The 26528-nt window shown below is 39.5% G+C and overlaps 1 protein-coding gene across 1 annotated transcript in view; it reads left to right on the top strand.

Moving 5' to 3' along the window:
* Lpgat1 (lysophosphatidylglycerol acyltransferase 1) overlaps positions 1 to 25782 on the top strand; it is a 76975-nt gene extending 51193 nt beyond the window's left edge. Inside the window, exons 6-8 of the mRNA XM_042681496.1 lie at positions 474 to 600; positions 17819 to 17925; positions 21091 to 25782. Coding sequence (XP_042537430.1) covers positions 474 to 600; positions 17819 to 17925; positions 21091 to 21242 — 386 coding nt within the window. The 3' untranslated portion in view covers positions 21243 to 25782. The remainder of the gene's footprint in view (positions 1 to 473; positions 601 to 17818; positions 17926 to 21090) is intronic.
* Positions 25783 to 26528: the final 746 nt, after the last annotated feature.

Raw genomic sequence — 26528 nt, forward strand, 5'->3', positions numbered from 1 at the left:
ATAGTGTTGTATTATTTGTTCAAAGTTCGTTCATTTTATAATAAGAAATTTTAATTAAATTAGTTTAATTTTTTTGTTAGTACTGGGGCTTGAACTGGTACTCTAGCTTGATTTTTTTTCACTCAAGGCTGGCAATCTACTACTTGAGTCATTCCATCTCTTCTCACTTAGTTGAAGATAAGAATCTCATGGACTTTTCAGCCTAGGCTGGCTTCAAGTCTCAATCCTTAGATCTTAGCTTACTGAGTAACTAGGATTACAGGCATGAGTCACCAGCATCTGGCTAGAAATATTTAATTTAAAATTTACAGTTTTAAATTTAATCATAAGTGCATTATAGAACCAGAATTCTGTTTTTTAAAGCAGAAGTTATATTGATAAACTTTTTGCTGCTCAAATAAAATATATTGTATTGTTTGTCTTAGATAGCATAAAATTTGATCCAATCTTAAATCATTTTTTTTATTTCTCAGAGAGCAAATCAAAAGGCCTCCAGTGGATAATAGATACAACCATAGCTTATCCCAAAGCTGAGCCTATAGATATTCAAACCTGGATCCTTGGGTACAGGAAACCAACAGTTACACATGTACATTACAGGTAAGAATTATTCATTAGTACTCACTATATATACAGCCATACTACCTCAGGACAGTGTAAATTTTTAAATTATTTTGGTGGCACTGGAATTTGAACTTGGGGCCTTGCTCTTGCCAGCTTGAATTACATCTCATGATTCATGGTTGCAGGAATGAAAATTACTCTTATGCTAAATGTTTAATATGAAACATTCATTTGTTTGAAGTAGTTTTCACCAAGTAATATAGATCTCTAAAAGTGGTATTCTGCATATACTGTGATTTCAGACACTATGATGTCAGAAATAAACATATACTCACTTGGGTTACCTAGATATGTGTTAATAGAAGTGGACTTTGTTTTGAAATGATTAATCCACATAAAATTTTCTGAGTGAGGACTGGGAATGTGGCATAGAGGTAGAGTTCTTGTCTAGCATGCATGAAGCTCTGGGTTCAGTTCCTTAGTACCACATAAACAGAAAAAGCCAGAAGTGGTGCTGTGGCTCAAATGGTAGAGTGCTAGCCTTGAGCAAAAGAAGCTCAGGGACAGTGCCCAGGCCCTGATTTCAAAAAAAAAAAAAAAATGCTGAGTGAGTAAACTGATAACGTAGATATGACTTACTCTTACATATTTTTTAATATTTTGCTAAGACCATCCTATGTGCATAAATAAAAGAAAAAATATTTATTGAGTAGTCTTGCTAGCTTCTTGAAATTTTTTTTAATGTACATTTTTGGAAGGAGTTTCTTGTAAATTTGTGAAAGTTCATATTAAAGCATGACATGGATAAGGCTTGGATAGGCCATTTAGCTTTCATCTCCCTGTCAGACACCTCAGCAAAGTAACTAACTTAAAATGTGAGGAATTAGTCCCAAGGAAGATAACAGTACCCATAAAGGACACTAAGATGAAAGGAAAATTGCTCAAATTGCATAGCCATCAATAGCACATAGCTAGCTTGTTTTCATGTGCATCACATGTTTAATCAGCATTCTATAAGTATGTAGTTGGAAGAATATTTATATGTAAATATAAGGACAGGTTGGAGGGATTTAAAACTTAAATTTTGTAACTTAAAAGTAAATGTTAGGGGGCTGGGAAGGTAGCTCAGTGGTAGAGCACTTGCCTTGCATGCTTGAGGCCCTGGGTTCGATTCCTCAGCACCACACAAGAAAAAAGCCGGAAGTGGCGCTGTGGCTCAAGTGGTAGAGTGCTAGCCTTGAGCTGAAGAGCTGAGGGACAGCACCTAGGCCCAGAGTTCAGGCCCCACGACCGGACCAAAAAAAAAAAAGTAAATGTTAGCCAGGCACCAGTGGCTCACACCTGTAATCCTAGCTACTCAGGAGGCTGAGATCTGAGGATACTGGTTCAAAGCCAGACTGGGCAGGAAAGTCCATGAGACTCTTATCTCTACTTAACCACCAGAAAACCAGAAGTGGTGCTATGGTACCACTTCTACCAGAAGTAGAGTGCTCACCTTGAGCTGAAGAGTTGAGGGATAGTGTCTAGGCCCATAGTTCAAGACCCACAACTGACCAAAAAAAAGTAAATGTTAGCCAGGTATTGATGGCTCATGCTTGTAATTTTAGCTACTCAAGAGGGTGAGATCTGGGGCTGTGAAGGTGGCTCAGTGGTAGAGTGCTTGCCTTGCATGCATGAGGCCCTGGGTTCAATTCCTCAGCACCACATAAACAAAAAGAAAAAAGCCGGAAGTGGCACTGTGGCTCAAGTGGTAGAGTGCTAGCCTTGAGCTGAAGAGCTGAGGGACAGCAGCAGGCCCAGAGTTCAGGCTCCATGACCGGACCCAAAAAAAAAAAAAGAGGGTGAGATCTGAGCATCACAGTTTGAAGCCATTCCAGGTAGGAAAGTCCATAATATTTTTCTCCAATTAATTACTAAAAAGCCAGAAGTAGAGCTATGGCCAGCTTTGAACAAAAAAGCTAAGGGACAGACAGCACCCAGGCCCTGAGTTCAAGCCTAAGTACTGACATCAAAAAAAAAAATTCTAGTTTGGACTTTTGATGTATGATAAGTGGCTATAAAATTACAGTTGATTTTACTGTTTGACTTACATTGCCAAATTGGGTAGTCCATGCATAACATAATAGTAGAGTGTAATTCTTTTTTTTTTTTCTTTTTTTGGTGGTACACTCAGGTCTTCATACTTGCTAGGCAGAAACTCTACCACCTGAGCCACATCCTTAGCCCTTTTTGCTTTTGTTATCCTTTGAATAGGGTCTTGCTTTTTACTTGGGCTGGCCAGGACTGCATTCTTCCTTCCTTATTTACACTTCCCAAATAGCTGAGATCACAGATATACACCACCACTCCTAGATTATTATTGGTTAAGATGGAGGTCTCACAGGTTGTTTTGCCTGGACTGATTTTTGAACCATAATCTTCACAATCTCAGCCTCTGGTGTAGCTAGGATTACAGGCATGAGCCACCACACCCAGCTATAAGAGTATAATTCTTCAGACTGCTTTGATTCTTACTCCGTGAATGCTGTATATCTTTCTTAAGTTGCTGAGCACTATATAAAAGGTTATGTGCTAGGCCCTGGAAGAATTGCTCTAGGAATAATATTATCAGTAAAGTTCAGTGTTAATGTCTAAACTAGGGTTACATGGTAGTTGGATATGTGTAGCATACAGATAGATTGCATTTGCACTGAATATACATGATATTTTTAGCAAACTGTACCCTGAAGAACTAAAAGAAATATTCTAGTATCCAGCCATTCAGTTATAGTTAACCCTACTTGCCTTTTTTGGTGCGTATATTGTCCTGAGGCTTGAACTAAGAGCCTGGGCACTATCCCTGAGCTTTTTTGCTCAAGAATAGTGCTCTGCCACTAAAACCATAGCTCCACTTCTGATTTTTGCTTAGTTGAAGATAAGAGTTTCCTGGACTTTCTTGCCTAAGCTGGCAGGAAATAGATGGAATTTACTTGTAGATAATCAGAAAAAAATAAATGATAAAGGATCTTAAAAACTGAAGAACTGGCCCATTTTTAGGAGAATTACTTTAACAAGAGTAAGGATAAGACTTTTTTTTGGGGGGGGGTCCGGTTGTGGGGCCTGAACTCTGGGCCTGGGCGCTGTCCCTCAGCTCTTTAGCTCAAGGCTAGTGTTCTACCACTTGAGCCACAGTGCCACTTCCGGTCTTCTTCTTTTTGCTTATGTGGTGCTGAGGAATCGAACCCAGAGCCTCAGGCATGCAAGGCAAGCGCTCTACCACTGAGCCACCTTCCCAGCCCCAGGATAAGACTCTTAAATTCAGCTGAAACACAGTTCTTTACCATTTGGGCTCATGGATAGATCTCAGAATTTTTTTTGCTGAATTTATATGCAAACTTTGTGTATAATGTAGGATTTTTTACAGAGAAGGTTCATAGCATTCATTGTGTTCTCAAAATTATGACTCATAAATAAAGAATTTGTATCTTAGAAAATAAAACTATATTGGTGATAGAGAATGAGGACCATTTGATTTGATACAGAATAATACTTCCAATGATTAAAAAGAAGTTTCACGGAAGTATGTTAATAGAAATGTTATTGCTAGGCATAAAATTTTTTTCAAAAGAAAGCTTTGTTGTGTTGGGTTTGTAGAGATTAAATTAAGATATGGAATAATACTCTGAAAAATTCATTAAAGTGCACATTATACCCAGTTATTTATGTATGCATACCCTAGGACTCATGGGACAGGTGAGGAAATATACTTTCCTTTTCTTTCAGGAATTTGTAAGACTTTGTGACTGAGGCAAGAGGATTGAGTTCAAGGCCAGGAGGATCTAGAGTTCAAGGTCAGCCTGCTATGGTAGTGAGATTCTGTGTCAAAAAACTAAAAAACAGGAGGGAGAAAGGGAGGAGTAAAGCTTGTTTTACAAGAGGAATTAAGGCTTAACTATGGAAAACATCTGAGAAGAAAGAACTTTTCCTTCCCCTTCCCCTTTTTACTTTAGTTAAACTGGAAGACAGCTTATTACTATTAAATAGGTAGTAGACACAGTATACTGCTGTTAAATAATCAGCAAACTAAGCATGATTAGATTTTAATCGTAGGCAAGAGTGTTCAAAGGGGTAAAAAGAACAATAATTCCTCTCCTTAATATAAATGTCTGCTTCGCTCCAAATTGGGACAGTAAGTTAAAGATGATCCTTTTTATTTTAAAAAATTGAAGAAAAAAATGAAGTCTTAAGTGTAGTGGCATAGATAGATTTAAAGCAGAAACAATGTTGTCATGTCTGATTTGATGGCAGAATTGGTTACTTTGGAAAGGGTATTCAATTATGGACTTGAGGCAAGAACTTTTCAACTTGGGGGTTTTAATTCAGAGAAGAAATATCTATGCTTTAAGACAAATATGCTCACTGCCTATGTAAAGTATATATATATTACCATTTTGACATTTTTGCCCCAATGTTTTCTTAATTAAATGGTGTAACAGCCTATAAATGAAGCCTCATGTCCCCAATCTTACCCCTTCAACAAGTACCAACTTAAGACCAAGGATATTTCCTCTTTTATTGCCATGACCCAAATTGAAGCAAGACTTGAACATCACTTCACTTGTCATTGTGTATTATGTAAAATATTAAAACATAAAATAATCTTAATAAGGAAAGAAGAGAAAACTCAAAATTATAGTTTGTTACTCCAAATGAATCTATAATTTTTAATGTAATTCTAGTCACAGTCCAGAATGGTTGTTCAGGAAACTTGACAAAATAGTTATAAAATTCATTTGAGGGAATAAAGATAAGTGAAAAGGTAAAATAGGTGTGTGTGTGTGTGTGTGTGTGTGTGTGTGTGTGTGTGTGTGTGTGTGTGTGTGTGTGCGCATGCGCGTGTGTGCGTGCATGCGTGCGTGCATTTCTTTCTTTTTCTTTTTTTGTTGGTCATGGGGCCTGAACTCTGGGCCTGGGCGCTGTCCCTCAGCTCTTCAGCTCAAGGCTAGCACTCTATCACTTGAGCCACAGCGCCACCTCCGGCCTTTTCTGCTTATGTGGTGCTGAGGAATTGAACCCAGGGCCTCATGCATGCAAGGCAAGCACTTTACCACTGAGCCACCTTTCCAGCCCCGATCTTATATTTCTTATATTTAGCAGTTATACAAGTGATATTTAAAGTATAGCTCATATAGATGAGGTACTTTCACGTCTTAAATGCCAAATTCAAGTAATGAAAATGGCACAGTGTACCATAATTAATAAATTAATCCGGGCACCTGTGGCTCACCTGTAATCCTAGCTACTCAGGAGGCTGAGATCTGAGGATCACAGTTCAAACCCAGCCCAGGCAGGAAAGCCCATGAGACTCTTATCTCCAATAAACCATCAAAAAAATGGAAGTGGTGCTGTGGCTCAAGTGGTAGAGCACCTATCTTCAGCTAAAGAGCTGAGGGACAGCACCCAGGCCCAGAGTTCAAGCCCTATGACAGACCAAAAAAAAAAAAAAAAGAAAAGAAAAAGTACATTTTTCACATATTAACATCTTAAAAACTGGGACAAATTCTAAAATCAATGCTGGAAAGCTTGTTTATAATTTAATTGGAGCTTCTGCAGGAAGTACTTCAAACAGACCAAAAGAGTTTTAAAGGTAATGTTCTTCCATCCCCATCCTTGTTCCTCTGCAACAGAAAAACAGGAAGGTATTCAGCCATTGGCTATGTGTCTCTGGGTAGAGGCTCCTACTTCTTATTATCTTACTGAGCGCTTTTGTTTTTTACAGTGTACATTTATTAAGTCCCTAATTTTAAAAAATTAATTGGAAAATGAAATTGTCCACTCAATTTAGAATCAGGACTTAGTTGGTTGCAACCTAAGTGTTTTCATCTCATAGTTATAAAAAATTTATAAGTTCACATTTAAAATGCATAACATTTAATAGATATTAAATAGATTTTTTTTCTTTTAAATCAAAGATATTGAACTAGCTTAAATTATGTTCTTGTGTTTTCTTTGTAAAACTGAGCTCTTGGGGTTAACATTTATAAAACTTTTGTTGTTGTTGTTGTTGTGGGGATTGAACTCTGGGCCTGGCGCTGTCCCTCAGCCCTTCAGTACAAGGCTAGTGCTCTACCACTTGAGCCACAGTGCCACTTCCAGTTTTGTGAGTAGTTTATTAGAAATAAGAATCTCACAGTGTTTCCTGCACAGGCTGGCTTTGAACTGTGATTCTCAGATCTCAGCCTCCTGAGTAGCTAGGATTACAGGCATGAGCCACCGGCGCCCTGCTAAAATTTATATAACTTATTTTTTTGTCAGTCATGGGGCTTGAACTCTGGGCCTGGGCGCTGTCCCTCAGCTCTTCAGCTCAAGGCAAGTGCTCTACCACTTGAACCACAGCATCACTTCCGTTTTTCTAGTGGTTTATTGGAGATAAGAGTCTCAAGGACTTTCCTGTCCAGCTGGCTTTGAACCACGATTCTCAGATCTCAGCCTCCTGAGTAGCTAGGATTACAGGCGTGAGCCACCAGCGCCTGGCTTATATAACTTTTTGATGTAAGAGTTAGAATAGAGTAAAATCAATATATAATAAAAGTGAAGCTATTGTTTTTTAACACATTGAGAATCATGTTTTTGGTCTACTTTCCTTATTAGCTATGAATAACCCTAATGTGTCACCCACTCAAGTGGCACATTGGAACGTGCTTAGAAGTTGACTACCCTCAGCAAGCTCCAGATTACTTATCTACAAATGAGAAAATCTTTGAGCATTCTTGAGCTAAAAGTGGCATTTCCCCTCTAGCAGAAGAAAACTGTCACATCCATAGTTTTGATTCTAAGCAGTGCCATCTTATTCTTTGTATTCTCAAGTGGCATTCTAGTGTGGTGTAGCTGCAAATGGCGCTGTGGCTCAGTGTCAGAATACTAGCAAAAGAGCTGGGGGACAGCCCAGAGTTCAAGCCCCACAGCTTGTTGGGTGTGTAGGGGGTCAAGGACTGCTAATCTAGTATGATGTAGCTTAGTCTGTTGCAGCAAGCAGGATTCCAGGGCAAGGTGCTCAGTTATCCCTGACTGTGAAGCAAAGCAGAAACCTATGTGCTATTTGCCATCTTCCTTCTAAATAACAAACTTTAAGGTCATGCAACAGTATTTCCTAGTATTATTATAGGTTTGCTACCTGTAGAGTCTCTGGAAATGTCTGCCTTCATTTATTCCTTCTTTTAAAAAATAGATAAAAGTTAACATCTGGTTTTCTGAATTCTGTTTTCAGATAACACAGTGGTTTCTAAAGCATTTGTAATGGTTCTAGTGGGATCTATATAGCTATTATGGTTTAGTATTGAAGATTAGGCCTAAGCAGCTTACCTTGGGATAATGGCTCAGGGTAAAACTGTGGGGAAATGAATGCTGGGAGGTATTCTGAAATATAATATTTGATGGTGCCTGTACTCGATCATAAGGTGTTTTTTTTTTTTTGCTTTTTGTTTTGTTGTTGTTGGGTGGTGTTTTTTGTTTTTTTGTTTTTTTTGGATACAAGTAGTTTCTGGATTGCACAGCTATTCTTTTCTAACTCTGATAGTGTCAGTTCACTAAGCCCATGGTATCAATGACTATCTACAAGTGGTACCTCATAAAGTTTTATGCCAGCAGATTACTGTCAGTTTAGTTTGGGGGGGCGGTTAGTCATAGTGGGGTTTTAACTCAGAGCTTTGTGCTTATTTGGCAAGCATAGTCCCATTTGAGCCACTCTTAGCACTGTCAGTTTAATTCAGTTCAGCAAAAGTGAGTTACCATTAAAGACCAGGCACTGGCTTTTACATTGGGTATGCAAAGATGAGTATAACACAGTTGACTACAGGAAACAAACACTTAAGAAAATACAGAGGCCATAAAATAATAAATATAATCATAGTCATAGTTAAAAAGGACCAAGTGAGCACAGAGAAAGAAGTTGTTTTTTTTTTCAGAGAATAACTTTTTTTTTTTTTGGTCGGTTGTGGGGCTTGAACTCTTGGCCTGAGCGCTGTCCCTGAGCTCTTCAGCTAAAGGTGAATGCTCTACCACTTGAGCTACAGTGCCACTTCTGGTTTTTCTGGTGGTTTATTGGAGATAAGAGTCTCATGGAGGGCTGGGAAGGTGGCTCAGTGGTAGAGCACTTGCCTTGCATACATGAGGCCCTGGGTTTGATTCCTCAGCACCACATAAGCAAAAAGAAAAAAAGCCGGAAGTGGTGCTGTGGCTCAAGTGGTAGAGCGCTAGCCTTGAGCTGAAGAGATGAGGGACAGCGCCCAGGCCCAGAGTTCAGGCCCCCCAACCAGAACCTAAAAAATAAATAAACAAGGAAAGAGTCTCCCGGACTTTCCTGCCCGGGCTGGCTTTGAACCATGATCCTCAGATCTCAGCCTCCTGAGTAGCTAGGATTACAGGTATAATCCTAGCCACTGGTGCCCGGCTTCAGAGAATAACTTTTTGAACAATTGTTATTATAAAAGTCATATACAGAGGGGCAACAGTTAAAGTCAGTTAAAGAGGAGAAGGAAGTTTTAGTTATCTAATCGAGGAGGAAGAGGAACGAGAAAGAGAAGAAATGGTAGAAGATACGCAGATACTTATCTTCCATAGCAGGAAGCAGTGAGCACATTTGCAATGGGATCATCCCTAAATAGTAACACTCAGATGTTATTAAGCTAGATGGAAGCAAATAGCAAAAGATACCGTTAGAAGAATGGGATTGCATCTGACATACAGGGATCTAGGAAGGAAAGGAAAAGGGAAATTACTTTTTCATTGCCTATCATAGTATACTTTGCTTTTTGAAAATTATATGCAGTGTTAGTTTAAAATGTTTTTAATTGTTAGCTCTTTTAAACAAAACTCAAGTGATACTTTGTTCCATAATCTGTGCCATAAATGAACACAAACATTCATTTAAACTCATATAATAGTTCTTCAAACTCTTTATACAACACTTGCCATATTTGGTGGCTTAATTCTTTCATCACTTTGCTCTCGTACTAATCTTTTGAAACCAAGAATTGATTATCCCAGCATCTCCATCTATGCTTGGTTCCTTATGTGTAGTTGACACATTCGAATTTAGAGTTTAATTAGGTTTTTTGGCTCATATTTTGGTACCTTGATGGCTTAAAATTCAAATATTCTAACTTGAATATAGAGAGTGCCATCTATTCATTGTTTTACATCTTTTTTGAAAGTGTAAGTACAGCGCTTGCCTTGCATGCATGAGGCCCTGGGTTCGTCTAGTACTTTAAATCAAATTCTATGGATTTTGGTGAGATATTCTGTTAAATGCACATTTTATATTACTGGTAGTACAGTTTTTTGTTTCTCAAAAATGAGGAGCTATTTTCCATTTGTTTAGCTATTGGTATTCTTAAGGTTTATTTCTGATATGTTTAGATTTATTTCTTTAAACCCTCTAATAACACTTCTTATTTGATTCCAAGAGAACTCCCTGATATTCACTACTTTTGTTCCTTTATTGTATTAGAGGATTATTCATTTTAATATTTTAATCCTAGGGTACACAATAATCAGTTATAGAAGTAGATTGCTCTTTTTTAAAAAGTAAAGATGATAGAAAAGTTTATTAAAAGAGCAAGGGTGCCCTAAGCACCCGGGGCTCATGCCTGTAATCTTAGCTACTCTGGCAGCTGAGAGCTAAGAATTTGTTCAAAGCCTGCTCTGGTAGGAAAGCCCCTGAGTGTCTTATTTCCAGTTAGCCACCAAAAATCTGAAAATGTAGCTGTGGCCTAAGTGGTAGAGCTCTTGAGCTGAGCTGAAAAGGCCTTGTGTTCAAGCTTCAGTATTGGCAAACACACACAAAGTAGTATGCGCGCATGTGCGCACGTGCACACACACACACACACACACACACAGATAGACACACAGCAGTATGCCATAGATATGCCACAGGGAAGACAGCCCAAATCGGCCATCTTGTACTATCTTTATTGTCTTCCTCCTTAAAGAGCTTGCTTGGCCTTAGGTTAAATAGTGAGAATTGAAATCCTTTAAAATGATTTTCAGATTGGTGGTCTTAATATAGAGATTTAGTGCCTAGTCCTTATTTCCTCATTCTTTGTTTCTTCTTACTGTCTCATTCTTTGGTCTTTCTTACTTTTTCATTCTTTTGTAGTCCCTTACCCCCATTTATTTGTTGATTTTGGTTTATCTACTTATCCTCCTCTTTGCAAGTTCTATGGGTCACAGTTCCCTGATTCTGCTTTTTGAAAAAGATTGCTTATGAGAATAAGCATTTGGTCTGCTGTCCTGGCTGTTTCTTAGTCAAAAGAATATCCATACTATTCTGGTCAGACAGCAGTTAGGTTTTCAGTCCAAACCAAAAGTTCTGTTTAATTCAGCCTTTATTTTAATGTTAGCTTGCTCCTCATAAGGATATCTTAAATATGATGGCTCATTCAGTTAGTTAGGCCTGATTTTATATTGATAGAAACCAAGTTAATCTTACATATTTCAAAACATGCTGTATGTATTATCTGATGTGATTTTAAATATTCATCTCAAGGTGGGTGTCTGAGACATCTGTAATCCTAGCTACTCAGGAGGCTGAGATCTGAGGATTGCAGTTCAAAGCCAACCTGGGCAGGAAAGTCCATAAGACTTTATCTCTAATTATCCACCATAAAACTGGAAGTGATGCTGTAACTGAAAGTGGTGGAATGCTAGCTTTGAGTAGAAATATTTCACAGCCCCCAGCCCCTGAGTTCAAGCCCCACAACAGACTTATATATACATATGTGTGTGTGTGTCTGTCTGTGTGTGGCTATGTATGTATATATCACTTTTATAAAGAGTGCCTACCTATTCTGTGTGTTATAGCTTAAGGACTATTTAGACTAGAAAATATATATGTAGAACAGCTAGATAATTTTTTATCTAAAAGTAAAAATTCAGTAATTTATGGCGCATTCACTTAAAAAATAAGTGGTAGAGTGCTAGCCTTGAGCGTTCAGGGACAGTGAGTAGGCCCTGCATTCAAGCCCCCTGACTGACCAACAAAAAGGAAAAGGAATCTATCTTTTCATTTAATTTTTAGTTTTAAGATACATAACCTTGTGGTCATGATCTCAGGATCCTCCTGCCTCAGTTTCCCACGGAGCTGGGATTATAAAACACATCCCTTTGTCTAGTATCAGGACAAAGTTCATTGACCTTTTAAGAGCATTTAAATTGGAACAAAGAGAAAGAAACAAATTATTGAATTTCCTATTCCCAGAATTGTGGTTGTTAATAACTGGGGGGGACTTAATTCTGGTTAGTGTCAACCCCATTCATACATGTGTAGTGTTTATACTCCACTCTGTCTGACCTTACTCCTTTGGAGATTCCTAGATTTCCAGTTGCTATTGTTACTCTAATCTCTTGTCTTCCTACTTGTTAACCAATAAGACTTACACAGGGTTCTGTATAAGTTTTGGCCTCCCTATATGGTCCTAACTAAGAACTATTCTCAGGTGAAAAGCTGTAAAAGGCCTTCCTGTGCTGACTCACCTCCAATACCTGCCTGCTTTTAATGACTCCCAGTTCAGTTTACCCAGTAGTTGTGTCTTACATTTTTTTGTCTAGAATTTACCATTACAGAAAGCAGAAGCCTCTCGTATTTTACTTTCTTTTTTTTGGGGGGGGGGGGGGGACGGTCGTGGGGCCTGAACTCTGGGCCTGGGCATTGTCCCTCAGCTCTTCAGCTCAAGGCTAGCACTCTACCACTTGAGCCACAGCACCACTTCCGGCTTTTTTCTTATGTGGTGCTGAGGAATCGAACCCAGGGCCTCGAGCATGCAAGGCAAGTGCTTTACCACTGAGCCACCTTCCCAGCCCGCCTCTCGTATTTTAATAGATATTGAAAGTCACAGGAAGGACCAGGCATGGTTGCTCACTAACTTCGCAATCTTAGCCACAGGGGAAGTAGAGATCAGAAGGTTTGCTGTTTGAGGCCAGCCCAGGCAAAAAGTTAGCAAGACTTCATTGGAATCAATAAACTAGATGTGGTGGCATGTACCTGTCATCCCCCAGCGATGGAGGAGACTGGAGGTAGAATGATTGCCATCTGAGGCCAGTTCTGGGTAGAAACAAGAGAGCGACCTGAAAACTAACTAAAGCAAATAAGGACTGGGAGCATGAGGCCCTGAGTTCAAGCCCCAGTACTGCTAAAACATAAAAACAGACAAAAGTTATGAGAGTTACAGCTCAGTCTTCAACTTCAAGCGGTAAGAGAATAGGCTTTGCTCTTAAATATGCCTTTGCTCACTTCTCTGGCCTTTTGCTTTCAGTAGTATTACATGGTACCAACTGATTGCACAAGCACAGGCCTGACAGTCAAACTGTAGTGCTTAATTATAAGGTGCTTATCTTCATGACTCAGAATGTTTTTATTTAATTAAGATGAATGTTGAGATGAAAACATAAGACAGCTATAATCTTAAAGAGAATGAAAAGGACTCACAGATGGATCCTCTTTGTAGCTTCAGATCCTCAGATTTCAGCCTCCTGAGAAGTCAGGATTTTAAGCATGAGCCAGCTTCTTTAAGGTCTTCAATTATAGAATTCTATCATCTGTGAATAGGGATAATTTGATTTCTTCCAAGTGTGAAGCACTTGGAGACTACGTTTGTAAAAAGGAACCTACCTGTATTCTTTTTTTTTCCCCCTTTGCCATTTCTAGGGCTTGAATGCAGGGCCTGGACTCTGTTCCCAAGGCTTCTTTTGCTCAAGGCTAACCTTCTACCACATATAGCTCCACCTCTGGCTTTTGGTAGTTTACTGGAGATAAGGGTCTCACAGACAGACGTTCCTGCCTAAGGCTGGCTTTGAATCATCATCATCAGATCTCAACCTCCTGAGTAGCTAGGATTACAGGCGCTCAGTCTAAATGGGTTTTTTAAAGGTAAAACTCACAAGGAAGAAGAGAACATAAGGGAAGCCACTGTCATCAGTCCTTAGGAAGCTGGCAACAAAATTCTGAGCCCCATGTGGGGAAGTGGGAATTCACACTGTAGAGCTTCTGAAAGGCTGGCCACATCAGTACCTGTGGACATAGGGTTAAAAGTGCTACTAAACTTTTGGCAAACTGTTCAAAATATGCTCTGGAAGAACTCAGATCAGAATTCAGATCCTGCACCTTGCAGCTGGCTAATTCTTTCCCTGGCCTGGCAAACACTGAAGGCTTCCTGCTGAGTAGGAAATAGGAACTCTGTGCTAAGGAGTCACAGGCCTTGCTGAGGCCCAGGTCCCCATTGGTAAAGGGATGTCAGTGTGCTGAGTGCTGACATTCCCAGCCCTCTTATTTCTCTGGCCACAGTAAAGTTTTACTCTCTAGTGAGAAATGGATGCATTTAAGAATAAAAAAGACAGGCTGGGAAGGTGGCTTAGTGGTAGAGTGCTTGCCTTGCATGAATGACCCTGGTTCCATTCCTCAGTACCACATAAGCAGAAAAAAAAAGCCAGAAGTGGCACTTGGCTCAGGAGGTAGAGCGCTAGTCTTGAGCTGAAGAGCTGAGGGACAGCACCCAGGCTCAGAGTTCAGGCCCACGACCAGACTCAAAAAAAAAATAAAAAAGACTATTTGATATGGGCCCTCCAGATTGCCCTCAGTGAGCTCATGGTTAGCAGGCCCCACACACTCTGAGAACCTTGAATTAGCTGTTTAGCCTTACATCTGCAACTGTGAGAAGGCAACAAAGAATTACTGGTATTAGCAACCTAATACCAGTATTAGATTTCTCTGAAAGCCAACAGAGGAGGTGACTTGGAGGAACAGAGGCAGTATGAGGAAAGGACAACTTCCAAAAATTCCAATTTTAACCCTCTTCTCTACTTCTGTGAATATTTAAGTTTTTTCTGTTATAGTTGTAAAAATTTCTTGTAACAATAAGAGACTGCAGCAATAAAACAAAAATAGCATACTATAAAAATGGAACATGAAAGAGCTCTTAGAAATTAAAAATACAATAAAAGAACATGTCAATAGGAGGTTTAGAAGTTAAATGAGAAGTCTTCCATAAAGGAAAACAAAAAGACAGCAATGGAAGAAAATAGTTTCTAACCCTGAATCCTATATCTAGCCAAATTATTAGGCAGCCAAGGTTGAGGACTATGTTTGTGAAGTTTAACAAATACCTGATATAGATACTTGTTATATATAATTATATATAACTTATAAAGAGAAGTTTCTTTGGCTTACAGTTCTACAAGTTTTAGTCAAGATGAATTGGCCCTGTTATTTTGGGGCTTGTGATATCATGGTCAGAGTGTGTAGTGGAGCAAAACTACTCACCTCAGGTCAAGGAGCAAAGAGAGAAGAGGAAGCTGGGACCCCACACCTACTTCAAGGACACGTCCTAAGAACATCCCAAGAGCCTCCATCTTTTTTTTTTGGTCTGGTCGTGGGGCCTGAACTCTGGGCCTGGGCGCTGTCCCTCAGCTCTTCAGCTCAAGGCTAGCTAGCGCTCTACCACTTGAGCCACAGCGCCACTTCTGGCTTTTTTCTTTTTGCTTATGTGGTGCTGAGGAATCAAACCCTTGGCCTCATGCATGCAAGGCAAGCGCTCTACCACTGAGCCACCTTCCCAGCCCCGAGCCTCCATCTTTTAAATGATTCACCGCCTCCTGATAGCTAGCTCCTCCCTGAGGATTGATCCTCTCACAATATTACTGTTTGGGGGACATTTAAGATTCAAATTACAGAAATACTGGGGGGAAATGGCAGTGGCAGACATGTAAGATTTGAAATAACCTTTCTCAAAGAATTTCTGGAGGATATGTTCCATGAAATGAGGAGGGAAAAAGGAAGACTGAGATTTGGGGTACACTGTATCCATTTTAGGAGTGTAGCATATCAGGATGATAGTGATGTCACAGAATGAAAATGGCAAGCATCAAATCCAGTCTTCATGGCATTTTAAGATAAAATTTTTTAATCATAGTTCAGCATGTTTATACATTCTCACCAGCCACTTTCATTACTACAGAAAGAACTAGTAGCTATGACAGAGACCAAATTGTTCAACATCTAAAATCTACCTAGCCTTTCAAACAGTCCGTGATCTAGGCAACTGACAGAGCTTATGGTGGCAGTACTTGCATGTATATAGAAAATGAAGCAAATGGAAAACAATATAAATGACTAATCTAGGGAAAATAAAAATTGGGCAAGAGGACAAAGTAGCCAGGATTTACTTCATATGATTATGCCTAGATTTTGATATTACAAAACAGCTAAGATTGAGCTGACTGAATTAACTATACAACTGCACTGGGAAGATGAAAGGTGTGCATGTGAATAGGAAAAGGAAGCAATTTGATTCTTATCTTCCATTATCAGGAAGTCAAACCATGTAAAACAGAAGGAACATAATCATAAATACCAAGGTAATCATTTAAAGGAGGTGAGAATCGATTCCCCTGGGGAGAGAGAAACAAAAAGAAGGGCAAGACTGCCATTTTTCATATATATTTTTTGCAGATTTTTTTTTGGGGTCCGGTTGTGGGGCCTGAACTCTGGGCTTGGGCGCTGTCCCTCAGCTCTTCAGCTCAAGGCTAGTGCTCTACCACTTGAGCCACAGTGCCACTTCTGGCTTTTTTCTTTTTGCTTATGTGGTGCTGAAGAATTGAACCCAGGGCCTCGTGCATGCAGGGCAAGCGCTCTACCGCTGAGCCACCTTCCCAGCCCAATGCAGATTTTTTTTAAAGCTACATGCTTATGTCTTTAATAAAGAAAAAAAATAGAGAAAAAGCTGCCAATAAATTGAAAAACACAAAAACCTCATAGTAAATAACACTCATACTGCCTCTTTTCTTCTCACTTTATTGGTATCATTAATGCTCACAATCATATTTCCTGTTGAACTAGGACATGATCCCAGAGTCTTTAGAATAGTGTCCCAAAAGCCACTCCCAGTTAGTAAAAGTTGTCTTAGCTGGACATGATGGTCATGTCTGTAATCCTGGCACTTGGAAGGTAGAGGCAGGAGGATTGCAAGTTTCAAGCCAGCGTGTGCTAGATAGATGGTAGTGGCTCAAGCCTATCGTCTGAGCTACTTGGGAGGCTGAGGTCTACACAATCATGAATTAATGCAGCCTTTGCAAAAGTCTGCAAAACTCCTATCTCAACCAATTAAAAAACTGATCATGGTAGCACACACCTATCATCCCAGCTACACAGGAAGTATACATAGGATCACAGTACTTGTTGACCTGAGCACAAACATGAGACCAATTTAAAAAATAAAAAGAACTGGGGCAGGGTGTCAGTGGCTCACGCCTGTAATCCTAGCTATCAGGAGGCTAAGATCTGAGGATCCCAGTTCAAAGCCAGCCCAGGCAGGAACATCAATGAGACTCTTATCTCCAGTTAACCACCACAAAACCAGAAGTGGCACTGTTGCTCAAGCGGTAGAGTGCTTGACTTGAGCTGAAGAGCTCAGGGACAGCACCCAGGCTCAGAGTTGAAGCCCAACTACTGACAAAAAAAGTGGGGCTTGGGGATATAGCTCAAATAGTAGAACATCTACCCAGGCAAGCAAAAGGTCCTGAGTTCAAACCCCAATACTGGAAAACAAAAAGTAGTCTATTCGTGAAATAAATAATTAGTAAAAGCCACTAATTTGAGCAGATTTCATTTGGTTCTCAGACTTTCCCACCAAGTAATGCCAAGATGCATTATTTGATCTAGCATTTCACTAAATGACTGAGCATGTACTCATTTAGCTACATTTAAATTTTTATCTCTTCTATGTACTGCTCATTCATAAATCCACAAACATACGAGACATAATCATTCCTAGTAATTATTCATTGACAGAACACAATTTAGTTTGTTTGTTTTATTTTGTTTTTGTTTTTTGTTGGTCATGGGGCTTGAACTCTGGGCTTGGGCGCTGTCCTTGTGCTCTTCAGCTCAAGGCGAGCGCTCTACGGCTTGAGCCACAGTGCCACTTCCGACAGAGCACAATTTAAAAGTATGCTTTTCAGCACCTAACACAAAATATGAGACTGAATGTTTTTATATGAATGTATAAATGACTGCTGTGTAATCAATAACTTCAAAAGGTCAGGAGGCCCTGAGAAGCTGAAGAGGCTAACCCTTATAAAAGCACAGTTGGGAAAAAAAAAAAAAAAAAAGCACAGTTGGCTAGTAAGTTTATTCAGCTTTTTATCATCAAAGCTAATGTATGGTTCTGAATGATTTCCACTTCTGAATTAAGGGCAAATTTACCCTTTTTTCCCCTCTTAATAGGATCTTTCCAATTAAAGATGTACCTCTGGAGACAGATGATCTTGCCAATTGGCTCTATCAACGGTTTATTGAAAAAGAGGACCTCTTATCACATTTTTATGAAACAGGTACACAGTCTCTTCTGTTTACATGCATTTGTGAAGTTACTAGATATTTCAAATGTATGCATTGAGAGAACCTTTTTTTTCTTCAAAATTCTGTCGATATCCTAAAGAAATCGGAATATTTTTATAGTTAAGATTTTCTGTTTAGAATTTCTGTAAAGATAAGTTTATGTTAAATGTATTTATGTTCTTTATTAACCTGTGGGCAAGGACCATGTGACAAGTGTGATGTCACATACTAGATCTCATTCAAGAGGCTACACAAGAAGGAACAACAGGCTACAGGCTACAGTCATTCTTACCCCATTATGTGAGGTGTTTTACGAAGTAGTGATAACATCCAGTCTAATCACTGTACTTGATTATTAGTGTCATTTGCGGTCATTTTTGTTTATTTGTTTTTGCCAGTCCGGGAGCTTGAACTCAGGGCTTGGACACTATCTCTGAGCTTCTTTTGTTCACGTGTAGTACTCTGCCATTTGAGCCACAGCACCATTTCTGGCTTTTTCTGTTTCTGCAGGTGCTGAGGAATTGAATTCAGGGCTTCCTGGATGCGAGGCAGGCATTCTACCACTGAGCCACCTTCTTAGCCCTGTGGTCATTTTTTAAAATGCTTTTTTGAAAACAATTTTGAGGAAAGATTTGTCACATGGTTTCAGAGGTCTCAGTCCATTGCTTTGGGCCAGTGGCCTGGGACCAGGCAGAACATTATTTTAGTAGATGTGTGACATAGTAAAGCTGCTCACCTCCTGGTGGCTAGAAAGCAAAAACAATGAGGGGCCAGAGTCCCAATATCCATTCAAGGTGTACCCTGCCCCACTAGTAAACTCGATTCTTTCATTACATCCCATTTCCTAAAGGTTACATCACCTTCCAGTAGTGCCACAGGTTGGCTTCTACTGGTGTGGGGAAAATAGTTCAGAGCCAAACCATGAATGCTGCTGCTGACTCCTAAAAACTCAAGTCCATCTCATAATCAGCCTCTAATCCATCTCTGTAAGTCCCCAAAGTCTTAGAGTTTCAGCATTACTCAAAAATCCAAACCAAGTCTTTTGTGAGCCTCAAGGTAAACTTAATTGTGAGCCCAGCTGCAACAATTTGGTCTGTGGTCACTTGATCTGTGAAGATCATGGCGAAAGACACAAGATAGAGAGAAGCTGCTTACTTTATAGCATCTGGGAAGCAAAAAAAAAAAACTTTACATGAGGAATAGTTTTTTCTTAAATTTTCATGGATACAGTCTTTTTCTCCCTGGGAAGGAAATCATGTCTATCTGAAACTCAGTTCAATTCTATCTTCTCAATATTTCATGAGTACTACAATGAGAAAAACATGAGGGGAGGTGGAAGAAGAAAGGAAAGAAATAACATTGGTAGAATGCCAGAGACGTCCAAAGTGCTTTGAGGAACTGCTGTGCTGTAGGCCTATTTTTCTAGCAACTAAAGGGGATGAAAAAGTAAACAGAGGTACCTTGGATCTCAGGATAGCCATTGGTTACACAGATTTGACTGAAGGGCTGAGAAGGCATGAGATAAGAGACCAGCATGGTCTCTCTCCTTTTTAATCCTCAGTCACTTGTCTTGTGATATTTGGCCTAAATTATTATAGCAAGAGTAATGGAATAACGGAAGCCTCTTTTTTTTTTTTTTTGTAGGTCATGAGGTTTGAACTCAGGGCCTAGCTGATCTCCCTGAGCAGTTTTGCTCCAGGCAAGCACTCTACCACTTTGAGCCACAGTGCCACTTCCAGTTTTCCAGTGGTTAGAGTCTCATGGACTTTCTTGCCTGGGCTGGCTTTGAACAGCAAACCTCGTATCTCAGCCTCCTGAATAGATAGGATTTCAGCCCTCATGCCCAGCTTGGAAAACTCTTTTTTTTTTTTTTTTTTTTTTTGTCGGTCGTGGGGCTTGAACTCTGGGCCTGGGCGCTGTCCCTCAGCTCAAGGCGAGCGCTCTACCACTTGAGCTACAGTGCCACTTCCGGTTTTCTGGTGGTTTATTGGAGATAGGAGTCTCACGGTCTCTCCTGCCCGGGCTGGCTTTGAACCGAGATCCTCAGATCTCAGCCTCCTGAGTAGCTAGGATTACAGGCGTGAGCCACCAGCGCCCGGCCTGGAAAACTCTTTTTAAGAATGCTATTTTCAGTCTGGGAATGTGGCTTAGGGGTAGAGTGCCTACCTAGAATGCATGAAGCCCTGGGTTTGACTCCTCAGTACCATGTACACAGAAAAAGCCAGAAGTAGCACTGTGGCTCAAGTGGTAGAGTGCTAGCCTTGAGCAAAAGTAGTTCAGGGACAGCTCCCAGATTCTGAGTTCAAACCCCAGGACTGGCCCCCCCAAAAAAAGAAAGAAACAAAGCTATTTTCATATTAGATCTTGAAATCCTAAAGTGCACGCTAAATTACTTGCAAGAAGCAAATCCCCTTGTGAATCTGCTTACCCTGGGGGATTATTAGCAAGGACAGACTGAATGCTGAACAGTGTTAAAGATGACCTTCATAAGTTTGCTCTGAAGTGATCTAGTTTTCCTTTCAGAAGAGAATTCAGACATGTCTAATTACTTTGTATTCCCCTTTTTTGTTACTAAGATATATTTAATAAATCATATTGCCTCTTGAAAAAGTCAGTATTATATAAGTACTTTTCAGGACCAAAATAAATCTAACTTGTATATAGAGGAATTAGTATAAATTTTGCTATTTCAGAAAGTGTTTGATGTCGATTTTACAGATCTGTGGAACTCTGTAGGGATCCAGTGGACATATAAGACAGGCAACTAGAGTCCTGGTTCTCATGCAGATTTTATTCCATTGGTAGACAGGTGGTAAACAAGGAGAGAGGCAGAGACAGAGACAAGAGACCATTACACATGGGGGAAAATGCCAAGAAGGAACTAAAGCTGGACAGGAGAATGAAAGGGCTCAGGGGGTAGGCATTTTTCTGGTGTGGGATGGATGCCAGTGATCCAGCCATTTACTGAGAAGGAGAGTAATAAAGCAGAGTAATAAAGTCAAGGGCCAGGATATAAGACAAGGATACACAGCTTAGACTAAATCTCTCAAAAGCAATGAAAAATCACAGAAAAACACAAGTGTAATTAAAATAATCTTCAACTTTTATTCCAGGATACCTGCCACCACAATAAAACAAATTTCTATCCTATCTTTTAGGAGCCTTTCCACCTCTCAAGGGCCATAAAGAAGCTGTTTCCAAGGAGATGACCCTCAGCAACATGTGGATATTTCTCATACAGTCTTTTGCGTTTTTGTCAGGCTACATGTGGTACAACATCATTCAGTATTTTTACCATTGCCTATTTTAGAGATTGACTTGGACTTGTCAAGGTCACCATAGGAGTTCAGACTTTCATAAGTGTGCATTATTTTACATGTGCAAATCAAAATACTATCAAAAAGCAAAGGAAATTCAATGGATGGATTAATGTTTATCCCCCTTTGGGATATTTTAAAACTCCACTAAAATGAAGATCAGTAATATAATGACCTGCTAATAATATATTTTAAGAACTTGCCATGTTTTAAAGAGATACACTCTACAATATATTTAAGAAAACATCCTATTTGGAGAAGAAGAAATCATAAAATCATCCTAGAAGACATCGAAAGAAACTGTTGCCACCAGATACACTTGGTCATGTAGTGCAGGCTCAGAAGTGGGCTCACCCCTCCTAGCTAGTAATCTCCATCAGAGCAGTGCTCCACAGCGCCCTCATTTCACTCACCCACACTGTGGTTCTAGTAGTCTGAGAAGAACAACTGGGCACCTCCTGAAGACTGGTGTCCTGGCCATTTGTGGTAGCAGACTCCAGTCCTCGACACGGGACAGAAACCCAGTGTTGGCCTTCTTGAGGACGGGGCGGTGTCCACTGAACACCTGTGTTCCTTCAGAGGCCAGCTCAGTCCAGCACCATGTTTACATGCACTAGTGCTCTCCCTTCTGCTGTGGCTATGTCACTGAATTTCTCTTTCTGTTCAGAAGGCATATCACAGACTGATAGTTGTATTTTACAAAATGCATTCTTATCAGATGCAGACATAGCAAAAGAGTCACAAAGCCCACAAATGAAGGGAAGCCTCGTCATCAGTGAGCTGCTCCCAGGAGGCTCTCCTGTCCTCATCTGTGCCCCAGATGCGCTCCCGCACCACACTGTGTTGGTCACCTCCCTGACCCCATGCCCTTTGTAGCGGGAAACCTTTTCACATCTTGACATACATAGTAGCAGTAAATGTAGTTGGGGATAATTGAAACAAAACCTTCAAATGATCAGCTTAAAGGAAAATAGACTAGTTTATTAGGAATATAAGAGCTTGAGCCAGACATCCATTAGCTTAGAGTGGTGACAAGGTCTTGTGAGCATCCCAGAACTGGTGCAGAGAGCAATGTTTTGTTATTACAACTAGCAGCTGGCCGCTCGGGGCGGTGTAACCAAGGGGAGACCGGCACAAAAGTCTTCTCGGTCTTTTCCAGTGGTACAATCTATACAAGAGGGTAAAGCCAAGGTTCTATTATTTCTAGAAAACTTTTTTTTTAATTTGTCATTGTGTTCATGTGATTTACCTCATAGGAGAACCAAACTTCACTAAAAGTTCAGGCCCTACATCAGTGTTTAGGTAGAGGATTTTGTTTTTGTTTTTGTTTTTGGCTTAGGATTGTAAAACTGTTAAGATCGAAGAATAAGTCAGTGGTAGTTTTCTGTAATGTAAGCACTATAGATCCCCGTTACCAACTAATCACATAAATAACAATTCTGAGAAGTAGACTGTTGAACAAAAATAAAAGCTAATGTTCTCTGTTCCAAATAAACCAAAAGAAAAATCTGAAAAAAATGTGAATTTTCCCCCAGTTATGTGGGAAAGCTAAAGCAACACCAAATAAACTCTTCCAGCGGCTTCATCTTTTAAGATAACTCAGAGAATACATGAGAGAGAATGATTCATTAACTGAAAATACCTCATTGAATATTATACCACTACTGTCAAAATGCAGAATGTTTGGTTTGGGAACAGCTGTTATTCAGTTTTTGGGAAGTCAGCACATCATTATGTATTCTATAATGAATGAATTTGTGAAAAGTCTCATTTAGAGGTATCAGTGATGATAGAAAGCCAAAGAGAAGCTGTACAATGGGTTGGGTTTTTTTTTAGACCAAACACTACTCAGTATGAATTGAAGTTGATCATTTGAGGCATTAGCCATCTGGGGAAGAAGTTGCTCACTGTCAAGTATAGCATGTACAGTTCTAGCTAATAGACTATTTCCTCATTGCAAAGGAGACAACAGGGTAGAGTGTCAGTTGTCTAATCCAAAAAATAGTGCATATGTGCATAAATAAATGTGGCATTGGGCCACCTTTGCCACTGCTGTGCTCCAAAGGAACATGATATTGTTAAATATACTGTATGCGTTAGACACACTCTCCTGTTAAGATGCTTTACATTTCAAATGCAGTGTCATTTTCACAGTCTCTAAAATGATATATAGATTTGTGAGTTACCTTTTGAAATAGATCCATGATGTGCATTTGACTGTCCTGCCCCTCTTCAATTCTTTCTGAAAATATTTGCAAAATATATTTGAAAGCATTGATAGTGCTTTCCTTCTTAGTAACTGGAGTTCACCTGCTTGCACTAAGACATGTAAAGAAAGAATCATGTTCATTTATGGCAATCAGGGGCAGCAGCAATATGCCACTACACAGAATTGAATAAAAATACCTATCTGCGCTTTCTTTGTAAAGTGAAATTAAAGGAGCTTATGCTTTTGTTCTAAGTGTGTTGGGGGGATGCCTATGTCAGTTTTATACCAGTGACTTATTAGAAATCTCAGCATTGCAGGCTCAGTTGGACTTCCTAGATTCCCACTACAGACAGGTCGAGAACTCCCTACCAAAATCTAGTATCAGCCAGTCATAATAGAGCATCTGCTCAGCCACAGTAGGGTTCAGTGACTCCAAAAGTGACCAAGCCAGTAGCTCACTCTTACTTAGCTTCAAAATGATTGGTGTTGAAATATATGATAGAGAAACGTATACACAATGAAGCTAAAGAAAATGTTTGGGGTGGGCAAAATTGCTGAGAATATAAGATAGCTGTGAATTCAGATCTGTCATGTTATTCAATCTCTTATGATGTTACAACTAATTCTTAATTTTCCACAGTAAAGGAATTAAGGATTACTGCATACTTATTACTGGTTAGTTAATCCAGTAGTAGTAAGTCATAGGAAAGCCAAAAAAATTCTGTGTAGAAGTGTGAATTTTCACTCATTTTTTCCTTGTAGGGATGCTTACTAATATAAATTTTTTTTCTGATTTTTTTCCATTGGATCAATGAGAGAATTGATTGACTTCTTTTGCCTATGTATTTATGATTGTGTTAATGAATAAGTGAAATGACATGGAAATACAGACTGCTATCAGGAAGAAGAAGTACCAAAACCTGAGTAACCCCTGGGCTGGAAAAGGCATCCCTGAATAATCAAGAGCTGGTTGGAGCTAAAATTGTTTTGAAAACGAAATCTTCAGTTCTCTAGCATAAAACCTCAGAGCATCATTCTAGTGTTGAAAATACAACTTCATTCTTGACTTTGGTTGATCACTTCTTGTGGTTTTGTCTTAGTCATGTTTTTTGACAATCACTTCTGAAAAAACTCTTCTGAACTACTTGGTCCTGGTTATAATCTTAGAAAGTAGTCTTTGATCATAAGTAGTCTTGTATATTCTTTTTTTATATTTAAAAAATGTTTTATTTGCACTACTGAATAGGAAGAGTGAACTATTTCTGTTGTTCTTTTTTTGAGGTCACTACAAGGACTTCACTCCAGAGTTACCATTATGAGTGTATTCAACTCTGGTCCACAGTGGATGGGTAATAATGGTTTGTCATGTGGTTTTGTTTTGTTTTGTTTTTCTTGTCCTGCAGTGCTATGAGCCTAACATCTGTTATCATGCAAGGCAAAGTCAAAAGGAGCACTGGGCAACAGGTGTACTAGTTCATTTTATGAGGATTAGAGACTAATGGGTTTGGGACCAAAACCACCTAAATTGGAAATTTCTGGATCACTAAAGGGCCAAGTGTACTCTGGAGCAGTCATTGTTCGGTGCTTAATTATAACCATTTTGCACCAGGCCCCAACACTTAGGAAGTGGGCTGTGCGAGTATGTGGAGGGTGCGAACTGTTGGGGGAGGGTGACTGTAGCCATATGAAGATAAAATATGGGAATTTCTGCAAAATTTCCCTCTGAGGATTTTTACATTTGATATTTTTTAAAACAATTTAAAGAGCAAAAAGATTTTAAGTGTATTCTAGTTGCAATGTGTGCATACATTTCAGATGGCTTTATTTTTATTGTGTAAAACTGTTGAACACTTGACTGTGGTGCACAAATTCTTTCCCTGTAAGGAATCTATGCATTTTACAGTAACTTCCTTGATGATTGGGTAATGAGACAGTTACACATTCACCTGCCACTTTTTTATTAAGTGCTTTCATTTTCTTTATAGTTTATTACGAAGTTCTATTTATTTTATATAGATGGATTTTCATTTTCTGCTGTAATGTTTACTTTGGCTTGTTGACCTTTCTTTGTGTACCTGCATGACATGACGTACTGTGTGATGAGAGTGAATGTAAAGGCTGTGGCAACTGTAACTGACTTCTGTAAAGGGCTGGTCACACATGGATCTGGCTACGAATGCATTTGGGATAAAAATTAGTAACCAGATCACCTTTTCAGAAATTTAGATGTAAACACCAAAAGAAGCATTTTTCTCAGCAAAAATTAATAGCTGGTTCTATTTTTTTTTAAACGTAGAGAAAATAAAGTTGATTTTTTTCAAGTACAATGCTTTTCATTCTTAGTAATGGGGTTGTGGTGTCTGTGTCCTGGAGCTGTGTGAGTATTAACACCTGTAGGCGTGAAGCTAGAGCCTATGATGCAGTTGAAGGTTGAGGGTAAGCTGGAACACCAAATGAAAACATGTCAGACTTCCTTCACTGGTTTCATGATTTGTCCCCTTCTCTCTATCTTTCCATTCTGCAGTATGCTGGTAATAATCCACTGTCCTGGGGGGCGAGGGTGAATATATATATATGTATGTATGTATGTATGTATGTAGCCTGGCACCAGTAGCTCACACCTGTAATCCTAGCTACTCAGGAGGCTGCGATCTGAGGATCACGGTTCAAAGCCAGCCTGGGCAGGAAAGTCCATGAGACTCTTACCTCCAATAAACCCCTAGAAAACCAGAAGTGTCGCTGTGGCTTAAGCAGTAGAGCGCTCGCCTTGAGCTGAAGAGCACAGGGAGAGCGCCCAGGCCCAGAGTTCAAGCCCCACGACCAAAAAAAATTATGTGTCCATGAGTGAATAAGTTATAAATACCATCAGTCCAGATCACCAATTATATCTTGATTCTCAACAAGATATTTAATTGCTTTTTGCTAAAACATGGCCAACCTAAGGTCTTAGATCAACCAAGATGTGCATTACAGCATTATGTCCGAAACTACTAACTCATTTCCCAATAAAATTATTGTCATCCAATCTAATATGTGATTTACTGTTCCTGTTAAATTATTTCTTCTGCTT

This window comes from Dipodomys spectabilis, unplaced genomic scaffold, assembly GCF_019054845.1.
Source record: "Dipodomys spectabilis isolate Male_0828 unplaced genomic scaffold, ASM1905484v1 ptg000069l, whole genome shotgun sequence".
NCBI classification, from domain to species: Eukaryota; Metazoa; Chordata; class Mammalia; order Rodentia; family Heteromyidae; genus Dipodomys; species Dipodomys spectabilis.